The 21,870-nt window shown below is 45.5% G+C and overlaps 1 protein-coding gene across 5 annotated transcripts in view; it reads right to left on the bottom strand.

Moving 5' to 3' along the window:
• HDAC4 (histone deacetylase 4) overlaps positions 1-21,870 on the bottom strand; it is a 272,183-nt gene that overhangs the window by 33,553 nt on the left and 216,760 nt on the right. For 2 of the 5 annotated variants that reach the window (XM_075894192.1, XM_037435635.2), the window contains 7 exons: positions 10,669-10,731; positions 9,653-9,849; positions 8,553-8,754; positions 6,909-7,023; positions 6,000-6,118; positions 3,316-3,438; positions 1,082-1,191 (listed from right to left, as the gene is read on the bottom strand). In XM_075894192.1, the coding sequence (XP_075750307.1) occupies positions 1,082-1,191; positions 3,316-3,438; positions 6,000-6,118; positions 6,909-7,023; positions 8,553-8,754; positions 9,653-9,849; positions 10,669-10,731 (929 nt within the window). The remainder of the gene's footprint in view (positions 1-1,081; positions 1,192-3,315; positions 3,439-5,999; positions 6,119-6,908; positions 7,024-8,552; positions 8,755-9,652; positions 9,850-10,668; positions 10,732-21,870) is intronic. The other 3 variants (XM_075894193.1, XM_037435643.2, XM_037435652.2) reach the window with 2 other exon arrangements.

The raw sequence follows: 21,870 nt of genomic DNA, 5'->3' as shown, positions 1-21,870 counted from the left end.
CTTCTGCTGTGCCCCTTTCTGCACCTCTGGCAGCTCTGTTTTGCCATGCGCCATGATTTTTGCGCCTTTCTTTGTTCAAGCTTTCAGATGCATCAGTATAGTTTCGATTGACTTTAATGTCCTTTGCAGTGCTTCACAGGTAATGTGCGTGATGTTAAGGATGTTGTGCAACTGTTGATAATGTACAAGTGAGTGGGTTGTGAAACAGTTGCCCCATGGAAGTAAATGGCGCAATAAGACATATACAGTAAAAACTCATTATTTTGAAGTATGTTAATTAGAACATATTATTACTTGAAACTAACATCCTGATCCTGGAACAGCTCTGTCTATATGGTGAAAAACTCCCCATAATTCGAACACATTGGTACCTACAGCAATTATTTTGAAATGGTTGTCTTTGCAGAGGCCAGGTTAAAGTTTTGACAACAAGTCGCAAAACCAAATGAAATTTCCCAGAGACCCATAACTTCGAAGTTCAAATTAACGAACATTTACTGTATAGTGGAATAGACAGAGGAAGTATTTAGAAACAATCGATATTATCATTCACCAAATTGACAACTACTATAGTGCATGGAAAGACTGAATTGTGCACACATATGAGTGAATGGGAAAAGCTGCCTTTTCTCTACATATTACAAGATGGTAAATAAAGCAATACCTACTAAGCACTCTGGAAGGAAGCTTTCTGGTCTGTATAAGGAAGGACTCAAAACTGTTACCATGGGTAATACTAAGCTCACTGTTTTCAGAATTCTTGTACTCCTGTACCAGTCCTGTATGTGAAAAGATACATCTCATTTACAGTATAAGAACTGTTATCAGCATTTAGTCAAAATGTCTCTGATTAATTTTTTTTTGTGCTGAAAATGCTTTCAAGGTTACCTTGCTTAGACAGAGAAAACGAGCTCCATATTTGCCCAACTTCTGGCAAGAATTTTCAACTAGTTGATAACATTTCCAACAGCAGAACTGTCCTAGGCGTAGATATTATAGTTGCAAGAACATGCTCATTACACATGAGTGCAACAAAGTACGTGCAAATATGCCATTTGTAACTTAAGGAGCATGTACTCACCTCCTGAATGGGTGTGCTACCGTTACTGGAATGCAGAGAAGAGTGCAGGGACAGGGAACCGTTTGGCGGGGAACCTTCTGATGAGTCAGGTTTGCTTCCACTGCCATCGACTTTTTTTTTGTAAAGGCAAGGCGAAGAAATGAGAATCACCATTAGAGCCTACACCCAAACCCAAATGGCTACTTCACAAGTTTTTGCAGAATAACTAAATAAGCCCCCCCCCCCCCCTTTTTTTTTTTTTGAATTGTGGTGATAATGTCCCAAACCTGGTATGTTGAACACGTTTAATGTTGAACACATTTAATAAAGGGCATTGTAATGCACGTTTAACTGAAGAATTGTGAATACAGCAGGTGAACATGCCGAGTTTGTTTTACACTATCTGTTGCTTTAAACAATAACCTTTACCAGGTGGCATTTTGAAAAGTTGCTGTCAAGGCAGGAACAAGCCAAAGTTCAAAACTAAATTATAAGCCCACATGTCAACCACTCACCATTACTTCTTTTTTTTTTTCATGAACTAAAACAGTTGGAAGGAGTCATGCATCTTCTTCAAAGAATCATGGTATGCAGCATAGGAAACTTTAAGTGCTATGTTGGTTTAATATGAAGTACTTTTTCATGTAAATAAAATAAAACTTCCACTACAAGGAGCTTACGAAAAGGGGGAAGTAATATAGAAAAAAATATCTAATTTATAATTAAACAATCATTACAACAGTTTTGCAAGCTGGGACATCATTTGCTCACACATATCACGTTTGGCCCTCAGAAATTGTGCATTTCAATTTTTGTTTTAAGGCAAAAGTCAATGACTTTTCTTTGACAAATGAAATATATCAGGTGTTCCCTCTCCAGTGGTCACTTACTCAAAGTTTTGTGATGTACACAGTAGTAGTTATTTACACAAATGAAAAAACATGTGCAATAAGTGTCAGTTATCATGCCATGCTTAAGCTTCATAATTTCTCAGTATTGTTGTTATTACATAAAAATATGAAAAAGAGACATCAAACATGCAAGCACTCATGAAACTGCATCATGCTACTTCCAGCGAACACATGCCGCAGTATGGGCTCTACTACCGAATTACAACTGTAGCACTGGTGGTTACTACTACAGCAATCGAAAACTGTCATGTGATCAGCATAACCAGACTAACAGATAAAGTGAAACTTGGGCATCTTGTAATGAGAACAGTGTACAGAAGGGCACAGCCAAATGAGACAATTGACTTCAACATATTAATAAGTTGGTTTATATATTAGGCTTTCCTACGTGGCCTGAATTTGTGGCTTGAATTTGTGGCCCTTGTCAAGTAATGCTGCTGGGGCATCTGTAGCTGGAAATGAGCACAGCATGTGAAGGCATAAAAGAAAAAAAATGAGAGGTAAAAGAAAGATGAGAAATATGGAAAGTAGAATGAGTATTGAATAAGAAAAATGTGTTAAAGTTATGCTGCTGGATGTTATGGGCTACCAGTAGGCCCTGCAAAGCACAAGCTGTCTCCTGAGATCACTGATTCATATTTTGATACCACATAAAGCACGTGGGCCAAAATTCAAGGTATTGTTTGATTGAATTATTGATTGATTGATTGAGCACTAAAAACTCCAACCAAAACATGAAAAAAAATGGTGAACTCAAACCTGAACATGAAGAGAGATACTGTGACTAGCTTTAGTTTAATAAGTGCCATGTCTGGCAACTTCCTATACTTGTAATAGTGGCACTGTAATTATGTAAAGTTAATTGAAGTCCTCATAGCAATGTTTAGCTATGACAAGACCTGTAGCTCAGAAAAAGTTTAGATACTTCTGACTGCCCGAAAATAATCTACCCATTAAGACATTAGCATTTCTTTTTTATGCACTGTAAGTATACACCACAGTGTGAAAGAGAATGCTAGACTATAACCACACTTATTAGAAGGTAGGGCTATGTCCAAGGAACTATTATCCTGGCTTTTATCTCATGTTTAAAATGAAATTTTCTTTCTGTCACAGTGTTATTATAAAATGAACTTATTCCAACTACTGTTCCATGGTGAGCACCAGGTTTTCTGAAGACTTGTTTTTCAGTAATCCGCCTATGACCAGGTGAATATTCAAAGAGAGAACTTAAGGATGAATGAGACAGGAAACATGATAGAGAAATGTACGAAAGGAAGGAATGAAGGTGAGGAGAAGAAGATAGGAAACGGGCAGTGGGAACAGTGCCCGGTGCTTGCATACTTGTAAGCGGCCGCCGCTTCAAAGGAATGGGCCCTTTGTCCTTGCGCCTCAGAAGCGGGCTGCTGCGCCTCTCAATTACTTTTTGCTTCAGCGCAGAGCGCACCTTAAGGTTTGGTTCCGACGCTGGAAGGTGACAGAGAAGGCACACATGCTTGCTTCGAACACATGCTTGCAGGGGCTCAATCAAGCAAGCTGGGACTCCCACACTGTTTTCCCTCAGCTTTTATGTGCCTCAATCAAAGGGGTACTGACAGAAAGCTTTTGGTTGTAGTTTTGTGTCAAATCAAAGGCCAAGCCCTAATGAGCCTAGAGAATGTACTGCTAAGCATGAATTCACCCTTGAAAAGTAATTAAAGTATGTTTTGAAAAGCATACTTAGTTCCTAGTGTACCCTGATGTTACAACATGGTATCGTGCTCATGCAAGACATCATGAAGTTTCTATGGCAACTGCACATTATGGCTCTGTTGGGATGCATAAGTGGCTATTTTGGAAGCTTTGGTTCCTGATGTCATTACAACTAGCCAGACTGCTGCGTGAAGCCACAAGAATTACAGCTTTAGCCTCGCGTCAAGCTAGTGCTAATGTCGGCAGATGATTTACTGTGGGAAAATTGACTTTAATATTAATTATCAGCATTTGTCGAGTTTTGCACTTGCCCAGAGCTATCTCTGTATATATCAGATTTGTATGGCAGAGTAAACTGACCTTCGAAAAATGGTGTCAGTACCCCTTCAATGACCATGCAAACCCTTTCTTTTATGACTAAAGGAGTTGCTACAAAGCTGCTTGCACCTGCTAGATGTGTCACTGAATGACAAGACCAATTCTATCTGGTATAAAAAACTAAATTATTATCTCTAACAAAGATATTTGTGACCGACAACCACATTTCACCAATAGACATAGTAGCTCAACAGTACGATCAGTGAAGTTTTATAATGCTCATGATGTACAACTCTGCTAAAACTGTACTGTTACTGTGTGAAAAATAGTATTTTAATGGATTAGGATATTAACATATCAGGGCTGAAGTACAATAACATACTGTAACAAAGTGTGTGCTATATGTCCCTGACGACCACCTTACCTAACAGAACAGCTTTGCATGTTGCCTCAAACGAATGAGGCGCTGTCTCAGGAAAACAACTTGATAGAAGCACAACCGGCAACCAGACAATCCCAAAAGGAGCATGATTATCCACATTAAATGCATGTCCTAATGAAGTAAGGTATGATCAGATGAACATTAAGTGACACATTGAGCATGAGGAGCAAGCAGCAATTTGTAGCTTTCTCAACTATTTTGTGATGGCATCCTTTAATATGTGTAGTAATTGTCACCCGTATTGGCCACAGCTTGCCCAGAAAAATGTTAAGTAGCATTCCACACAGCCAAGGCTAGCATCACACTTCTAAGCAAATGATGAACAGCACAAACCAAACAATTAAAAAAACTGTTAGTCATACAATATTCAGTCACTTGTTAGTACAAACAACTAATTGCAGTCATGTCAACATGAGCAATATTATATTGACATTGAGTGGTACACTAAAAATCATGCGTTATCAGTTATATAAAATGCCACAGTTATGCAAACGACACCCCTCAAATGTTCTTAGGAAAGACAGCTGCCAAGTTGATAATTCAGACACAGCAAATACCACTTAAAGGCCAGGATAAAGAGGGGTCTGAAATACTAGATTCACACGATACAATAAGACTTTACTTAACAATTGGCAAAAAAATTTTTCTGAAACCTGATTGGATCATACCTTGAACATTGTCAAGCTGTCGCTACTAACATGTGAATGCACAATGTACTTCAGAATAATTATGCACTATAAAATATGGATACACTTCATAAGGTAGCATGAGTAACAAATTGTAGAACTGTTGCTCAAGCTTTTCTGGATAAGCATTAAATGCAATAATACTGACTTAGCATGGTAACATTAAAACAGAACTGTAAGAAATGTGCCCAAAAAACATTTATGGCAGCTTGGTACTAGGCACCATGGTGCCCTGCATAAATGAAGAGCGTAGCTGGGTGGCCTTCTGCGCTTCTTTCTTTTTCTACCCATTTCTGTCTATTTCTTTCTTTTTCCATTTCTTGTTACTCTATCTCAATTTCTCTTCCTTCATTTTCTTTCTCGTTCTCTCTCTCTGACTCTTTTTTTTTCTTTCTGTCTTGCTCTGTAATTTTTTACCTTTTTCTATATATTTTGGTCTTGCTCTTGTCTTTTTTTGTCTTTATACCCTTTATTCCTCCCTATTTTTCTCTTGATATTTTTGGTGGTGCTCCACTTGGCCAAGAAAAGTTTTCATTTAACTTTTGCACCTGCTGTACTCAATACTGGGGCTTGCCCAATTCCTGCGGTGCATACCTCCCTGTGGGGTTTCGCGCGACAGGGCCCAAATAACAGATAGCCTAAACAGCTTCGCTTTGAATATTAAAACAATAAAAATGTCATCTTCAATCCTTGCACAATCAAATTGTTTTTAGTTTATGATATAACAACAAAGGAAAATGCTAATCTGAGCCATTTAACGCACAAGTACTTGTGAGCTGTTGTCCAGATCATACAAAGCACGAGAAATAACGGGATGTCACAATCAGATAAGGTTATTACAACAACGTGGCAAACATGCGCAGGTAAGAGGGGACGTGCGTGTGACTCACCCGTTTTCCGTAGTGGGAAATCGTCGTCGTACTTCCCCAGAAGCAGATGTCTGCACTGAGGCGAAACAGCGCTTGTTGAAGGAGGCGAAGCTTGATCCAGAGAAGAACGCTGCCTGGACCTACGGAGTTCACAATGTGTGCGGGTAAGAGTACAATCGCATAACCACTGCACAACACACAGCCACACATGCGAACTACTTTAACACATGCGACTTTAAGTCGAGGCTGCCACACAAGCAGCCTCGACTTGAAAGAAACAACGTCCCTACTGTTCCACATGCTAGAATCATCATAAACGGGTGCCTGGTGAAGCCTGTTTCAGGATATTGTTATACCTGAGGAATTTCTGTAATCTTGCGCCAACCAAGCCTGCTCTATTTGTGTAAACATGTTGCTTAAGTCGTCAAGCAATCTTATTCTATGCCGTCCTCAACTGCACCAATTTTGCCAGCTGCAGTTGGCAAGGATAGTGTAAGGGGCATGCACTTTACATATGAGTTGTATCTTGCTTAGTCCTGTGGAAGCAGCCTGGTTTTTCGCTTTGCTTTCTGTGCGAATATATACAACCAATATAGTGGTGTACTGTTTTACTAGGTGGCACACTTTCATTATAACGTTTTATGAATTGTGCTGAAGTGGCAACAAATAAAATGTGGGAAAGAATGCACAACTTTGAGCACACCCTTAAGCGATGTACCATCGGTTGTACACCTTCTTTCATTAGCTTAACCCTTGATACAACCATGAACACAAGATACCACAGGCAACAAGAAAGAAACAAAGCTAAATAAGAAAGACCTGTTCCTATCAAAGCATGCCTTTTAGCATGTTTTTTTTTTTCTGGCAGTGATCTCTAATAGCGGAAACATCCAGAAAGGTTTAACTTCTATGCACATTGTTGAAGCTCACCAGTTTCTGAAATTTGGTGGGGATGTGTTGGCATTGTTAGCTGCTGCTTCCCGCTGCTTCTTGTTCAAGACAAACTCCTGTAGCCTTTGTTTCACTTCAGAAGATGCCACAGCACCTACACAAAAAATATACATTTGTAACACAAAAGTGATTTCATTTTTTACTAGGTGCCTGCAAACTGAACTACACCAAAGCTCTAACTTATTTAAGCATTTACAGTGTAATACACTCATAATTATACCAGCACCATGTGCAAGTGCTCGTAACAATCATTCACCTGATTGGCATTCATACCATCTCCACACAAAAAAAAATCACTGATTTACACATTGTATACAATAGTAAACTTGTTTTACTATATAAAAATGCTATTGCACAATGCTGGGCTCAGTAAACACTGTGTCTGACATCATGCAACATGACCGCATAAATAGGGCACACGCGGGTGACTAGAGACATTTCGTTGCTATGCAGTACAAAAGATACCACATTGCAAAACAGATTCAACAAGCATTCATCAGTGCAACCAAAAAAGCATTCATGAGTAGGGCTATTTTTACTCCACTTCATTCCACAGACGAGCACAGCTTTCATTAGAACATCGCATGCAATGACCCGCCCAACAGCACTAAATCGGGAAGCCTCACGACAGCTGCTTGGCTCCTACCCTTTGGAACCAGAGCGAAGTGAGAATTCCAGGGGGGGGGGGGGGGGGTGAGCATGATTATGCAACGTGCTACTCCTACCCCCCCGACTGTCTGCAATTTTCACCTGGCATGTCTACTCACATGACATAAGGTGCATTCACGAGAAATAGCAACGCTGCTTTCATTCATTCAGAATAGAAACCTGATGCAGACATACTACGAAGTGCCCTGCTGCACAAACAGCACAGACTGAATGGAAGCGGGCAAGCGTACACACACCTTGCCTACGGCGTGCAGCGACAGATAGGAATGGCATACACTGTCAGAATATACCCACAGTAATAAAAAACAGGCTTGTCAGTGCTCGTTTTCAAGAACAAATGATTAAAAAAGTCACTAGCTTATTCTTTGCACTTAGCCTTTTTAGAAAAGTCAAGTGATAACTTTCTGCTGAGTTATGCAAACAGACACTTCTTATGTTGCACAGCAGAAAAAGTGGTCAGAAAGTGTCATGCGTGCACACGGTAAGTGCAGTGCAAGATACTAAAACCACCACAGCTTAAGGCTGACCAGTTTACTGAAATTTGATCTATACTGCTTAATTATGGGGCTGCTGCAGCAGCAGAGATGTTAGAAAGTGATGAGTGATGCTTCACTGCACAGAAAGTTAGCACACACAAGAATGCAGCCTTATAGTGCATTCAAATAAGGTTTTATTTACAGCAGCTAAGTGATAAATATGTTTTTTCTAAGAGTTATGCCATATGGAAAACACATTGGCTTCATGCATTCATGCCATATGCAACACCTTAGCTCCCTATAAATTGTTAAAACACTTTTGCTTATTTTTATTGAAGTCTGAGTATGTGGCTGATGCTATGTGGCCTTCATTGTAAGAACTCTCAGCATGAAAGCCATTTACTGTATATTTATACATTTGTTCGGAGAGCACAAGCTCACGTGCAGAAGGGGAATAAACAAAATGGAGTAGACTAACTTTGTTCATGCTTGTCCTTTTTGCGGATCTGGTCTAGCTGGCGGTCTTTCTCAATGCGCTCACGTTCCAGTTTGTGCTCTTCCTGGATCTGCCGCTGGTGCTCGAGGTACTCTTTAATTCGCTCCTGCAGCTGCTTCTCGTGCTGCTGGGCCAGCTGCTGCTGCTGCCGCTGGTAGTGCTGAAGCAACAACTGCTGTTGCACCTGCATCCCCGCATAAGCCGGGACAAAGGTGAAGCCTGACATCGCTTGTCACGAAGGTAACAACAAAAGTGCTAAACGGTATCAAACGGGAAATGAAACATTACAGGAAGATTGCTTCAAATCAGAGCTAGTTAGTCATATGCACAGTCTTGATCAAAAGTTCCTGGGCCACGCTTTCATAGAAATACATGAAATAGTGGCCTGGGAATAGTGGCCCTCCCCCTGTACATACTTATGCAAACATATACGTGCAAGGCAGATGAAGACAAAGAACACTATAGACTAGGTGGTGCATCTGCTACAATGGTATGTTTGTGTTCAGCAATGAATAAAATCAGTTTGTAGCTGGTGCCCATCCTGTGTAGTGTTCTTTGTCCTGGTCTGCTTCACACCTAGATGTTTCCGTAAGTGTTCCCCATTTCTTCATCTGTGCTTTTAAGCGCAAAATTGTGGGAAACAAACGTATGATCATGTGAACTTGAGTTTACATTGTTGCAAGTTAGAATTCAGGTGCTAATGTGAAGCCTTGCTAAATTTTGTTTGGCTATTAAGACGGCAATCTACTCTGCTAAAATGTCGCGGTTCACTATTTGGGATGCCTGAATTCGGGCAACAAATTCAAAAAATACAGAAGAGGTCAAGTTTTAGACTATGAAACTAAGCTGTCAGTCAGTATGAGATGCGACACAGTGGTCTTGGTTGAAGGGGTTCGAGCTTACACTCTAACACAGGCAAATGCGTAACTGGCTTAGCAAATCCCAGTAGCCAAAACACCATTTAACTTCAAAGATCGTTTTCTATGTTGATGCTACCGTGCAGCGTTTGCACTGCTTTTACAATGAGCAGTATGTTGCAGCTCACATTGGACGCGGCTGTACCGCTAGAATTGCGCACATACCTGCTGCTCCTGTTTGAGTTGCAGGAGCTGCTGCTGGAACTGTAAGTGCTCCTGCTGCTGCTGCATGTCCCCTGTGGAGCCGGGCTGCACTGTGGCGGCGGCAGCCAGTGGGTGCTGCGGCTGTGGCTGGTGCAACGGCTGGGAACCACCTGGCAGCGAGGGAAGCCCACCAAGGAAGCCCATCACGCCATGCTGGTCTGCACCACGCGTTCGTACATGCACACACAGATACGTGTTCACATGCAGAGCCTTCACGAGCAATGGGATAAAGCAGTACACGAAAGGGGAGCACGGGCATGCACATTTGGGGGTAAAACGGACAGAGGGGAAAGATAACCTTGCATAGCTGTATTTCATCTGCTACATGGCACATTAATTAACAAGAAACCAGAAATTTAGGACTGACAGAAGCCTTTGAGGATAGAGGATATAAAAGTGCAACAAGACAAGCACACAGGAATCTGGATGACATGGCATCAAAGTCTTTATTTCTACATTTTCATGTTAGCATGCTGTCCCTCATGTTATGACAACTAGTGCATCGAAAGTATCAGCCAGAAGGACAGATAACAACACAGAGCAGAGGCTGACATACTCAAAATGAACATTGATTAAATTATTGTTTTGAAGATATGAGATACATATTACTTACACCAAAACTGGTACCATACTGGTTTACAGCATCGTTGTAAATGCAAGAATAGCATTCCTTTATTTCTATAGCACATTTCATTTGAGACGCTTTGTAGCATTGCACAAGATGTTACGGAGTCAACTCCAAGCCACTTTAAGGCATGAGGCAAAGGAGTGGGCACAGTAAATGTTCACAACATACTAAATGTTACGATTTTTCTTAAGAGAAATGGTGGCATATATTTTACATAAATGCATACAGCAGCAAACACTATGCAAGCTTTAAATGAAACACAAGCTATACAGAAATATCCTAGTTCTTTTGCTACTGCAGGACTACAGAAAGAGAACTAAGAATCACTTGCAGACTTTTGATCTCTTACCTTTTCTTTGAAGGTTGCTGTATGGAGGATTTATTTCCATAGTATGATGGGACCCCAGGTTTTCTGTGATATGAAAGAAAAATGAACAGAGAAATGTTTGAGACAGAGGTTGTCATGATTCTTATTCAATTTCAACATGCACTTGCACAAACTAGAGCTGTATTGTTACTATATTTTACGATGCAATGTATGAATAATGCACGCATGTATTGTAAATAAAAGACATTTAAAGATAAATTGAGCAACGGACTCCTTGAGCAAATGTGAGGCACAAGTGAATGGGAAGGTCGTGAAAAGAATGTAGATCGAAGAACACATTCATAAAAAGTTTATGATTATGTACAATAAATTCCTCAGAAATACTGCACTGAATATTAACCACCGTTACACGGTGTTATAATAATAATGAAGAAATACTCATGTAACTCTCTTGTTTTGTTCGGAACACAATGCACGTCAGCACGATGGAAATAGTAAAGAAAGCATTTATAATTTATTCCGTAAAAGTACGAACTCCTATAAAAATGTGAACCTTAGGACGTCTCCAGGTTGGTTTGAGGTCCATGTACTCAAATAACACAAAAAGCCTATGGCGCCTTTTCTTCACAAACGGGAGCCGGGAGGGCGTTATTGTTCGAATTTCAGGACCGGTTAGCAACGCGAACGAAACGACTTCTAGACAATAAAACCGCCGGCCAAACCATGACGTTGATCGATCTACGTCAGACAACCCAGACAATACTAAACGTAGGCAAAGCTCGCCAAAGGTTGCTTCACTGAATCATACGTGTGACTGTGGAGAAGACAGCTTCACGTAATAAGCAACAGTGAAGATTAGCATTGACGTATATGAGATCCTGGCGAAAGCGAAAAAAAGCCTCGACAAAGAATTGAAGGGTATATTTTAACTTTTGAAATGAACAGGCCGCAAAAGAAGAAAAAACAACAACAAAAAAATCGGTACTCTTAAATGAAATTTGCAGCTGAGCACCAGAATGTCGACATACTGTTCAACCATTGCTCACGCGGTAACGTAAAGAAAACGAATAAACGGCAGCGATGGATGTATGTATGGATGGATGGATGTCGCTGTACCCTTTAGATCAGGCGGCGGCTAACGCCACCTAGCCGTATAACGGTTGTGCACGCCTGTATAACACCTGCCAGCTCGCTCCCTCTAACGGCGCGATGTCGAATTATCAAGGGAAACGGCGGCGCACGCGCATGAATAACACGTGCCATTGAAGAAGTCCCTAATAACTTCGCTATGCGCTTTTACACCGTCAAAGCAAACTCAAACGCGACAACGTTAAGAGGAGGCGTTCAACGCGTCATCGACATTTCACCTTTTGTGCGCCACGCACGTGTCAATAAAAGAGTCATTCGGGCTTGGACAGCATCGAACTGTCGATTAGCACGTTCTCGTGATTTCCTCCAGGCCCTCTCTCCAAATATGCGTTTTGAATTTACGTCTCCAGCAAGCGTCAAGCACGACTACTCCCAAACACTCCACGATACGTGTCGAAATCGTCGGCAGCCACGGCGACGAGCTCGCCTAGTGTCACTGCCGCCCACGCGCACGCGCACAACACGACCGCCGAGAGCGCGACCAGGAGGCGAGCCCCCGCACTCGCTTCCCGCCCAGGCAGTTTGGTGTTTTGAAAGCGTTCCGCTCGGCCGTCCGGGGAGACCCAAGCCGCGCAGGGGTAAACACGAGCCCCGTGTGTGCGCCCACGGCTAAGAGAGGGCTGTCCCTCACCCCCCTCCCAGCCTCGCGTTGCGCCCTCTTCGCTCTGTTGCAGCCGCCAATCAATATGAGCGCGCTTTTTTCGGGATCTTGGGCGCTCGCCTCGGGTTCTGGGAAACGCCCGCTACAGAGATGGAACACGTGACGACCAAGAGAGGGTGGTGAAAGAGGGAAGACGCGCAGATATGTTGAAACGGGCACCGCAAGTAGTTCATTACCATCAATAAGCTCCGCGAGTCGGACCCGCAAATGAATTCGGCCTTTTACGCTAGCGTGCCATTATTCGCTAGGCGACGCGAACGAACAGTGTAAACAATGAGCGCACACGAGAAAAACAAAGAAAAAAAGAAACACAACTGCTCAAACTAAAGTGACCCAGCGCTGCGCAAGCGAGGGAACAAAAATCGTACTGTAACAACGAAAAGCCCAAACTACTCCGCGAAAAGGCAAAGCAGTGACGACCGGGAAAAAAAACGTTATACATGTAATCAAACGTGCGGTTTCTCCACGCGACATCACTAGACAGCCACATTCCTCAAAACTAAATACTGCCTAAACCTAACTTAGAGCATCATGTTATGAACGAAGCACATGCCGTCAACGAGCTACGACGCATGAAACAGCCCCACCCGCGGCCACCATTCGTGTGAACGTGCTCTTGTGCGCACAAATCCACCTGGGCAGTGTCGTGATCCCACCGCTGATCACCAGTTGTTGTGATCCCGGGGTGCTGTGGTAGCGTGGTGTAGCTTCGGGTTGAGGAAACGAGCGCTTACAAGATGGGGATACGAAAAAACAAACGAGGTTTATGGCACTATCTACAAATATTTACAGCAGGAGGTTAAGAGTTCACAAACCACGAGCGTGGTGGTTAAACCTTTCTTGGTTCAGAGCGACGTCCTGCACTCTGCGGCGCCGTTATAAGCCCTGTCGGGCTCCTCCTTCTTCAGTGGAACACCAATCACATACACACACAACAGGTGAGGGGTACGAGCATGCACGGCGCACGTGAACAGCCAATTTCGAGTCAAGATCACTGCACTTAAAGGTGGCGCCAGAGAGTCTCTTGCTCGTCGTGTATGTCGCTGGTCGAGGGGTTCCAAGCTTCGGACAGCAGACATCAAACGGTCCGCCAATTTGTCCGCTCAATTAGCAGGGCACTTTGTGGCGGCGGTCGCCGTTTCTACAAAGGAAGACGCTGTCTTTGTTGTCCCCTCTGGAACGGCTTACCGCTTCGTGGCGACGTGACGTCTCATCCGCCGGCTAGCCGGGACAATACCTGGCGGGCATAAGCATTCGGCGAGTCGGCTACTTGTTTGAGGGTTAAAAGAGCGCCGCTCCCCCGTCAGATCTCGACGCTGGTTCCAAGAAAACCTGGGTTCCAGGCGTGGGAACGCGGCCCGGCTACGCTTCTCAGCGACAGCATGGCGCCTGCTGACGCCGGTCATAACAGCAGATACAGTTGTGTTCAGAGACTAGACTGAGCAGAAACGTGACGAGTCAGTGGAAGAAAGTGCTTCAAGAAGCCCCACATGTCACGTGCCCTTACGGGCGCGGTTAGGCCATGGTTGATCGCAATTGTTATCGATGAGGGCTATCTTTGTGAAGACGCAATTAAGAGCGAAATGTAAGACGCACAGAATTAATCACCAAAGAAGTGAAAGAGTTTCTTATACACATTACGGCAGCAGTGAATCGATTCAAAACAAAATCCGCACTCGCATAGTTAATTTAAAAAAAAAAAAAGAGGGATGGCTAGCAACCGCTACACGAAGCTCGTAAACAACATAAATAAGATCGTTTTAATTGAAGTCCATAAGGTGTTAGGCCAACATCAAAAGAACACTATCTTTTCGTTTTTTTTTTCGAGCCTGGTGGCACACTTGCCACCACCACGTTTTATTATAAAGGGCACGCTGCCCCGCCGCGGTGGTCTAGTGGCTAAGGTACTCGGCTGCTGACCCGCAGGGCGCGGGTTCGAATCCCGGCTGCGGCGGCTGCATTTCCGATGGAGGCGGAAATGTTGAAGGCCCGTGTGCTCAGATTTGGGTGCACGTTAAAGAACCCCAGGTGGTCAAAATTTCCGGAGCCCTCCACTACGGCGTCTCTCATAATCATATGGTGGTTTTGGGACGTTAAACCCCACATATCAATCATCAATAAAGGGCACGCTCATAGCATCCATCCAACTGCGACAGTAACGATTTGTTTGCGCATTCGAAGGAACCTTCCTTCAAAACAAGACGGGCCGCGTATGTTCGTCGAAACTGCGCGACGAGTTCTTAAAGAAAAGCGAAGATGAGCGTTTGACACGAAGTGTGGCAGTTTGGGCTGGTTGATACGACATGGCGATAGTAGCAGCGCGAGAACAGAACGACGACAAAGAGACAAGAAGGACACGAGCTGGAAGTTAGCGCTGGAAGGACGCATGGTTGGAAGTTAGCACTCGTGTCCTTGTCTCTTTGTCGTTGTTCTGTTCTCGCGCTATAACTATCGTTTTGACACGAGCAACGAAAACTGCGGCTCGCCGGTCGTCCCGCGACGATCGATGACAGAAAACGTCGGCTTCGCACCCAACAAAGGAGCACTGCGTTGCGTGGTTCGCTGCAGCCGCGGTTTTAGCAGTACGTAGAATACACTTCCAAGAAGAACAAGAAGATTGATAGGATGAGAGAGATGCGAAGAAAGTGGCCAGACAATCTTTCACATTTGATCACATTTACTTTTTTTTATTTGCAGTGCGCAGAAGAAACCCACAATGACCCGATGGATTTTTAACGTTCAACTTCGTTCCGCGTTCGCTCACGAGCAACGTGCTCCGACTCTTGACGGAAAATAAAACAACAAACTGGAACTTCAAAGGAACAAAGGCACCACTATAGCGACAATGTCACAGAAGTGCCGTGCAGAGAGAACTGGAGAAAATCGAAAACAATGAGTATGAAAGCGTCCATGCATGTCGCGAAATTCGAGACAATACGCAGCAGTGGTACGAAAAAAAAAAAAAAAAAGAAGACTACACATAAAAGTCGCACCAGTAATGCAGGAACGCGATGTTAGTGTACCTTTTATTTTGAAACGGCGCGCACCGCACGTGGTCCCATCACAGCGGTTCCGTTTTAGCAACAGCTTGACCTTGCAGTGGGCCGCCGCCATTGGTCCGTTGGGTTAACTCGAAGAGCGGGGGAGACGCGCGCGCTCTCTCACTGGCGCAGCAACAGCAAACGCCCCCGCATTGCGCGTGCGCAGTTCAATCGCTCGCGAGCACACAACGGATACACGAGAGAGTCGCTCGTTAAAAGTCGTACTAGGGACTGTAGTCGTACTCGGCACAAGCCAGCCAGAGGCGCGCTAGCGCTTCTAAATATAGCCGGAGTAAACGAAACGCGCGGAGCGGGCGAAGTTGGGAAGGCGTGGAGAGGAGGAACTGCGGCTCGAGGGGAGAAGGGGCATGCATATCTCGCGGGGTGTGGAGAAAAATAAAAATAACGCGAGTGACGGATAGGGTGCGACGGAACGAGGCGGAGAGGGCCACACACACGTATCGATCGGCCTGTACTAAGCGAGCCACGAAAAACCCCGCGTGCGTGAATGTGAGGCACAAAAGGAGAGGGGAAGATAGAACCCGTTGCTACAACGCGGCGCGTTTCGAAAGAGCTGCAGGTTCTCCTCGGTGACACCCACGCATCCGGCATGAGCACTAAAGCCTATTAGTGGTGGTGAACGAGTGGAGGGGAGGAGGCACGCATGGCGCGCTACCATCCACCCACACGCATGCTCGCTTGTTGTTGTTCTGTTGCGTGTCCCGAGGAGCCAAGAATAGCCCTTCTCTGAAGGCCGAGCGCCGCATATAGTAGCTCGATGTACGACATTAATCAAAGACTGTTGCCGCGGCTGCAGCGTCGTCATCGCTGTTTCCTGCGCGCTGCCTAGAAACGCCGATCTCTTTCCTCCTATTTGCAAACGCACACTCTCCCCATTCCCCTCGCTCACTTCTTTTTTCTTCTCCTCGTACGCTTAGCACGACCATTCGGAACAAACTAGAGAAAGAAGAGTCAGCGAGTGAGTGGGCAAGACCTGGCGTGGCGCGGTAGGTTGCGACACGAACGATCAATGAAAAGCTATCGTATTCGCTATTTCCTTCGAGCGAAAGAATTGGTCAGCTTGACACTCTTTTCTCTTTTTTTTCTTTTTTTAATCATACTCACAGCGAATGGCAAAACGACTGTCTAGCGACAAAAACGGTCACGAGGTTTTTTTCTGGCTCTCTAAGAATTATGTAATAACATGGTCCAATAACCAAGATAAACTTCACAAGCTCTATCGACTGGATATTCTGGAGTAATCGATCACAGCGATTCGCGGAATCATCGGCGCTATTGATATCTGTAGGGATCCACTTATTCATTACTCACTGATGCGCGCAAAACTTCTATACACGCACCGTAACTCTCCTGACGTTATAATGGAAGGCGCACAGATTCGGCTCATCACCACATACTACACATTGCACCCATCAGAAATGGCGCACATGTCAGAATATCGTCGACGACCCAGTACCGTAGCCTTTAAGCCTGCTCCACAAAAACGAGGTCTCTGGGGCGTGTTGCCCATTAAATCTTCGACATGGGCACGGACAGGTGCCCAAGTGGATCTCTTCGCCACATGCCGACAAGTTTACATCACGTAGACGTCACATTTACGCTTTAAGCGGGCATATCTGCCGTAAACAGAGCACATGGACGGATTCGGTACACCACGGAAAGAGCCTTCTCCGTTTTCACGTCGACGGCGCGACAAAGGGTAGACGACTACTTGGTCCGTAAACAGGGGAGTGAAAGGAGCCTCCGTTCCGCGTCAATCTCCTGACTGTTCCATTTATCATTAAGTTCCAAATAGAAAATTTTCTCCTTCTTTCGCTCGCTCGACACCTATCGTGGCTCGCTATATACGCGTCCAGAGTGGCAAGCCCATGTCGCGGACCTTGAGGCTGCAGTTCCACTGAATGAGCGTCCGGCCAGGAACTCCACACTTGTAGCGACAGTTCCCGGAGACAGTCGCGGGAAACGATCATTAGAAAAGAAGCTCGCGATGCGACAAGAGGGTGCCCGGAGCGGACGTTCCGCAGCATCCGCGCGTTCCACGAGCGAAACCGCTTCGCTCGGTACACCACGTAGCGGATGCCGCTGTGCAGGAGCTTCCGCTTCTCCCGAGAAACACCGTATTTTCGGTCGTGTGTCGGGCGCCGCCTGGGCAGGCAGGGCGCTTCTGCCAGAAGCCGGGTCAGAAAAAGAACTATCGGGCAGCTAGCGAAACGCAAGGATGACGAAAAAAATATAAAAAAATATGGCGCCGAAGGTCCGTACGGCTGGCTATACGCGCCGCTCTGAAAGAAATGCGCTTCGGCGTGACTGGCGAGGAGGAGGCGACGCTATTTTCGTAACTCTTCTGGTGTTGCCGAAACGGCCCGGCGCGCGCGTCCGGAAATCCACGGGCTTTAAGAAAAATAAGGGCGCTGTTTTCTTCATGTCGCACCACCCTCCGCCTCACTCAGCTTCGACGGGTCCCTTTCCTGTATTACTTCGAAAGTTCTTTCTGACGACCCGCCCGCGAAAATAACGGTTACCTTACTGTTTTCGTGGACAGAGAGGGAGAGACATTACCTATCTGTCGATTTAGTTTTTCCCCCGCAACACAAGCGAGCTGGCGGAAAGGAAACGCACGCACATACCGAGGTGCACTTTCGTAAGCGAAAAAGAAGAACGAAAAAAAAAGAAAGAATGCGCAGCCGTTAGTAAAGTTAGATTATTTTGTTATTTTGTTCCACAAAATTTTTCATAGTCCCTTGCAAGCCCCACCTTATATCGTTCCCGCAACACGCATATCTCACAGCACGAGCTATTTGCTTCAAGTTGCTCGGCCACGTTCCCTACTTTTTCTGCCTCGTTTTTCCCACGTACCGCACCAGACTGGAACGGCCTTCCCAGTGAAATTGCAACAATTCCCTGCCCATCATCGTTCATAGAAAATATCAATAAGCACTTTCTATGTTAAATCTCTGGCTTCTATGTTTTGTCTTTATAATTACCCACCCCTTATGTAATATCCCCTCGCGGGTCTTTAAGGAAATAAAATTAAATGAAATGAAATCGACGTGGATCTGAATAATTCTGCACATTAAAAGTGTCGGATGCACGAACTGACGGATGGACGCATGGAAGCTAAAACAAACGGACAGACGGAAGCACGGACGAATGGACGGAAAGACAGACGGACGCTTCGTCCCACTCATCATCATTCACTCCGTGGATATGCTCCGACTTCTTTCGGCTGTCACAGAAGTAGCCACTTTCCTGCGACATTATTGCTGTTTCAGGAAGTTGTAGAGCTGGTTCTTCTATAGTAAAACGTATAGACACGGAGCCAACGAAACTCAGGCCAGCATAAATTCAGGCTGAAGAGAAATATTCTACACACTAAACGGAAAGTAGACAAACAGAGGGAGTAAGTACACTACAGATATTCCACGGGGCCGTCTACCTTCGGTTCTTTCGATGGCTGTTCCATCTTCAGGTCACTCATAGCCTGCAACTGCACCCAATCGCCCCAGGCGCATCTCCGCAATCTATATGCTCTTCTCTCTCCCAAGGAAGAAGGAAAGGTGAAGAAAGAAGACGCAACCACGGGGTTGCGCAGCGTTGAAAGGGGTTTTCAAGATCAAGGCCACGCTTACTAATGTTCACCAGCGGGAACGGAAAAGCTGCCCGATTGCACAGAGACATCGCGACCATTGCGACGGCTACTAAGGAGCGCAAAAGGCAGCGTCACCCACGCTGAGCGACGGGCGAAGGGGCGCGTCAACGCAAGACGAGACAGTGCACGGTGCTGCCTTTCATGCCTACAATGCTGCTCGAGTAACCATAAAAAGGCTAACCATAAAAAGGCAAACCATAAAAAGGCTAACCAAAGTTCGCAAGACAAGCAGGCTACTGCAAGCTGAAAAGTTAGATGAACGTGAAGGTGCCCGCGCATCCAACGATGAATGTGTAAGTGGCAGTGTTCCTCCTCTTGGCAGATGTTGTAGTTGCAAATAACTTCATAGAATCAAGCACAGTTCGCACGGTGGTGTTTCGAACCCACACAACACCGCATCAAAACCCTTGCTGCTTCGTCTGTGGTTTAAGCATCCGCAGCAGTGCTGACTTTGCCCGGTCGACACAGTACATGTAGCTGTACAGAGCGACAGCACGTGTAAGAGGAAGCAGCAACACAAGAACCATATACATGTACACAGCCGCGCTCAATGTGATTTGCAACGTGTGGCTATAGTACTGTCATTTATTGATTTGGGATCATCCCCAAATGAGAGAACAGTGTTTAGTTGTGCAAATAAAGGCTAGTGAAAGCCACGTGTAATGTTGGAACTCGTGAGGCCATGCACTCCAGGGCTGTGAGTCCATTTGTTGTTCCGTCATGCCAGCTGCACTGTATGGCGTATATCTTATATATACGTCTTGCGTTAAGAACGCAGAAACATCAAACCTGGTGGAACTTCATGGAATGCAGAAACGCGGAGTTTCTCAACATGGCAACCACATTTCAGCTCTGGATTCGAAAGCATCCGAGTAGAGCCATGGCATGCGCACAGCAGGCGTGGCACTCTCGACTCGAACGTCTTGAACTCGCTTATCCCTTTTCCGTCTTTCGCGTGCCCTATAGTCGGCGCCGGGTGAGATGCAGAGTGGGCATCCCCAAGCAGCCCAATGGGAAGCCAAGTCCCGCGTACACACACACGCGGGGCGCGAGGAGCAAGGCGCCAAGGCCAGCCGGCACGCTATTTATAACAACTCCTTACCCTAACGCGCCGCGCGGCCGGCCTCGCATCATCGCCGTCGTCCGGGCGGCCTTGGCGCGCTCTGCGAAGCCGGTCAGCGACGGATTTATGTGCAATCAAGTCGCGAAAACACGCACCGACATGCCCGCAAACGGACAAGCCAGGCATTAAGAGACGAGGGCGCAATCAAAACTGCCCAGATGTGATGGCTCCCTTTAACTATTACGGCATCCATCCGCGCGCTACCCTCTCGCACAAACGGGCAAATTTCCGTTCTGGTGAGGCGCGTGAACCACACGGGTGATCCGATACGCAAGCAGTTGTGACGTAATGGAATAAGTGAAGTGGCAAGAGCGGCAGACATTGGACTCTTCGTCACATACAGGTTAACAGCGCCAGATACTCGGACCAAGTACACGATGACTTATGCGGTACAGTATCCTTTCCACGGACACGCCGCTCGGTACAAGCTGTGAACGCGGCATTAGAGCACCCATGAAGTAGCTACGGAGCAGAAACCTGGAGACTTACAAAGAGGGTCGCACTTAAATTGAGAATGACGCAGCGAGAAATGGAAAGAAATATGGTAGGTGTAACCTTGAGAGACAAGAACACAGCAGAGTGGATTAAGGAACAAACCGGGCTTAAGGATATCAAAGTTGAAATCAAGAAGAGGAAATGGACATGGCCCGGGCATGTAGCGCGTAGAAAGGATAACCCGCTGGTAATTAAGGGAAACTAACTGGATTCCTATAGAGAAGGCAAGCGGGTTAGGGGGAGACAGAAGGTTAGGTGGGCAGATGAGATTAAGAAGTTTGCGGGTATAAATTGGCAGCAGCAAGCACAGGACCGGGTTAACTGGCGGAACATGGGAGAGGCCTTTTTCCTGCAGTGGACGTCGCCAGACTGATGATGATGATGATGAAGATGATGACGAAGTAAGGAAGATTCATGTTGCGAGCTACGTGCCCAGCACGACTCCGATGGAGATGAATGCATGGAAGTACGCAGGGGCTGCCAAACCGATTGGGAAATCTGAGAGCTACGAGTATACACTTGTTCCAAATAGACCCAGGCTCTTCGTTCAGACCCCATACGAGTTCCTACACAAAAAAAAAGAATAAAAGCTAATGTTGCCATAACGATCCATTCCGCAAGTTGCGGACTTCCGCAGAACGGACCGAATACCCAAAGCTCGTGCATGCAGCTATCGCAAACGCGTCCTGCCATTCACTGGCCACCTTTGTTAACTATAATGATTGATTGATATGTCGGGTTTAACGCCCCAAAACCACCATATGATTATGAGGGACGCCGTAGTGGAGGGCTCCGGAAATTTCGTCCACCTGGGGTTCTGAGCACACAATCTGAGCACACGGGCCTACAACATTTCCGCCTCCATCGGAAATGCAGCCGCCGCAGCCGGGCTTCGATCCCGCGACCTGCGGGTCAGCAGCCGAGTACTTTAGCCACAAGACCACCACGGCAGGGCCCTTTAATAACTACAAGCCCGGAGTCTAGATTGGTTCAAATGTTTCCTTACGAACAATCTTACGTAATGTGAGAGGTGTTTGTGCATAAAGCCTGATTTGCCATATTCAACATAAACTCAGGTTTGCTT

The sequence above is a fragment of the Rhipicephalus microplus genome, chromosome 1, assembly GCF_043290135.1.
Source record: "Rhipicephalus microplus isolate Deutch F79 chromosome 1, USDA_Rmic, whole genome shotgun sequence".
In the NCBI taxonomy this organism is placed as follows: domain Eukaryota; kingdom Metazoa; phylum Arthropoda; class Arachnida; order Ixodida; family Ixodidae; genus Rhipicephalus; species Rhipicephalus microplus.
The sequence above is the reverse complement of the archived record's forward strand: the minus strand, read 5'-3'. Positions and strand labels throughout refer to the sequence as shown.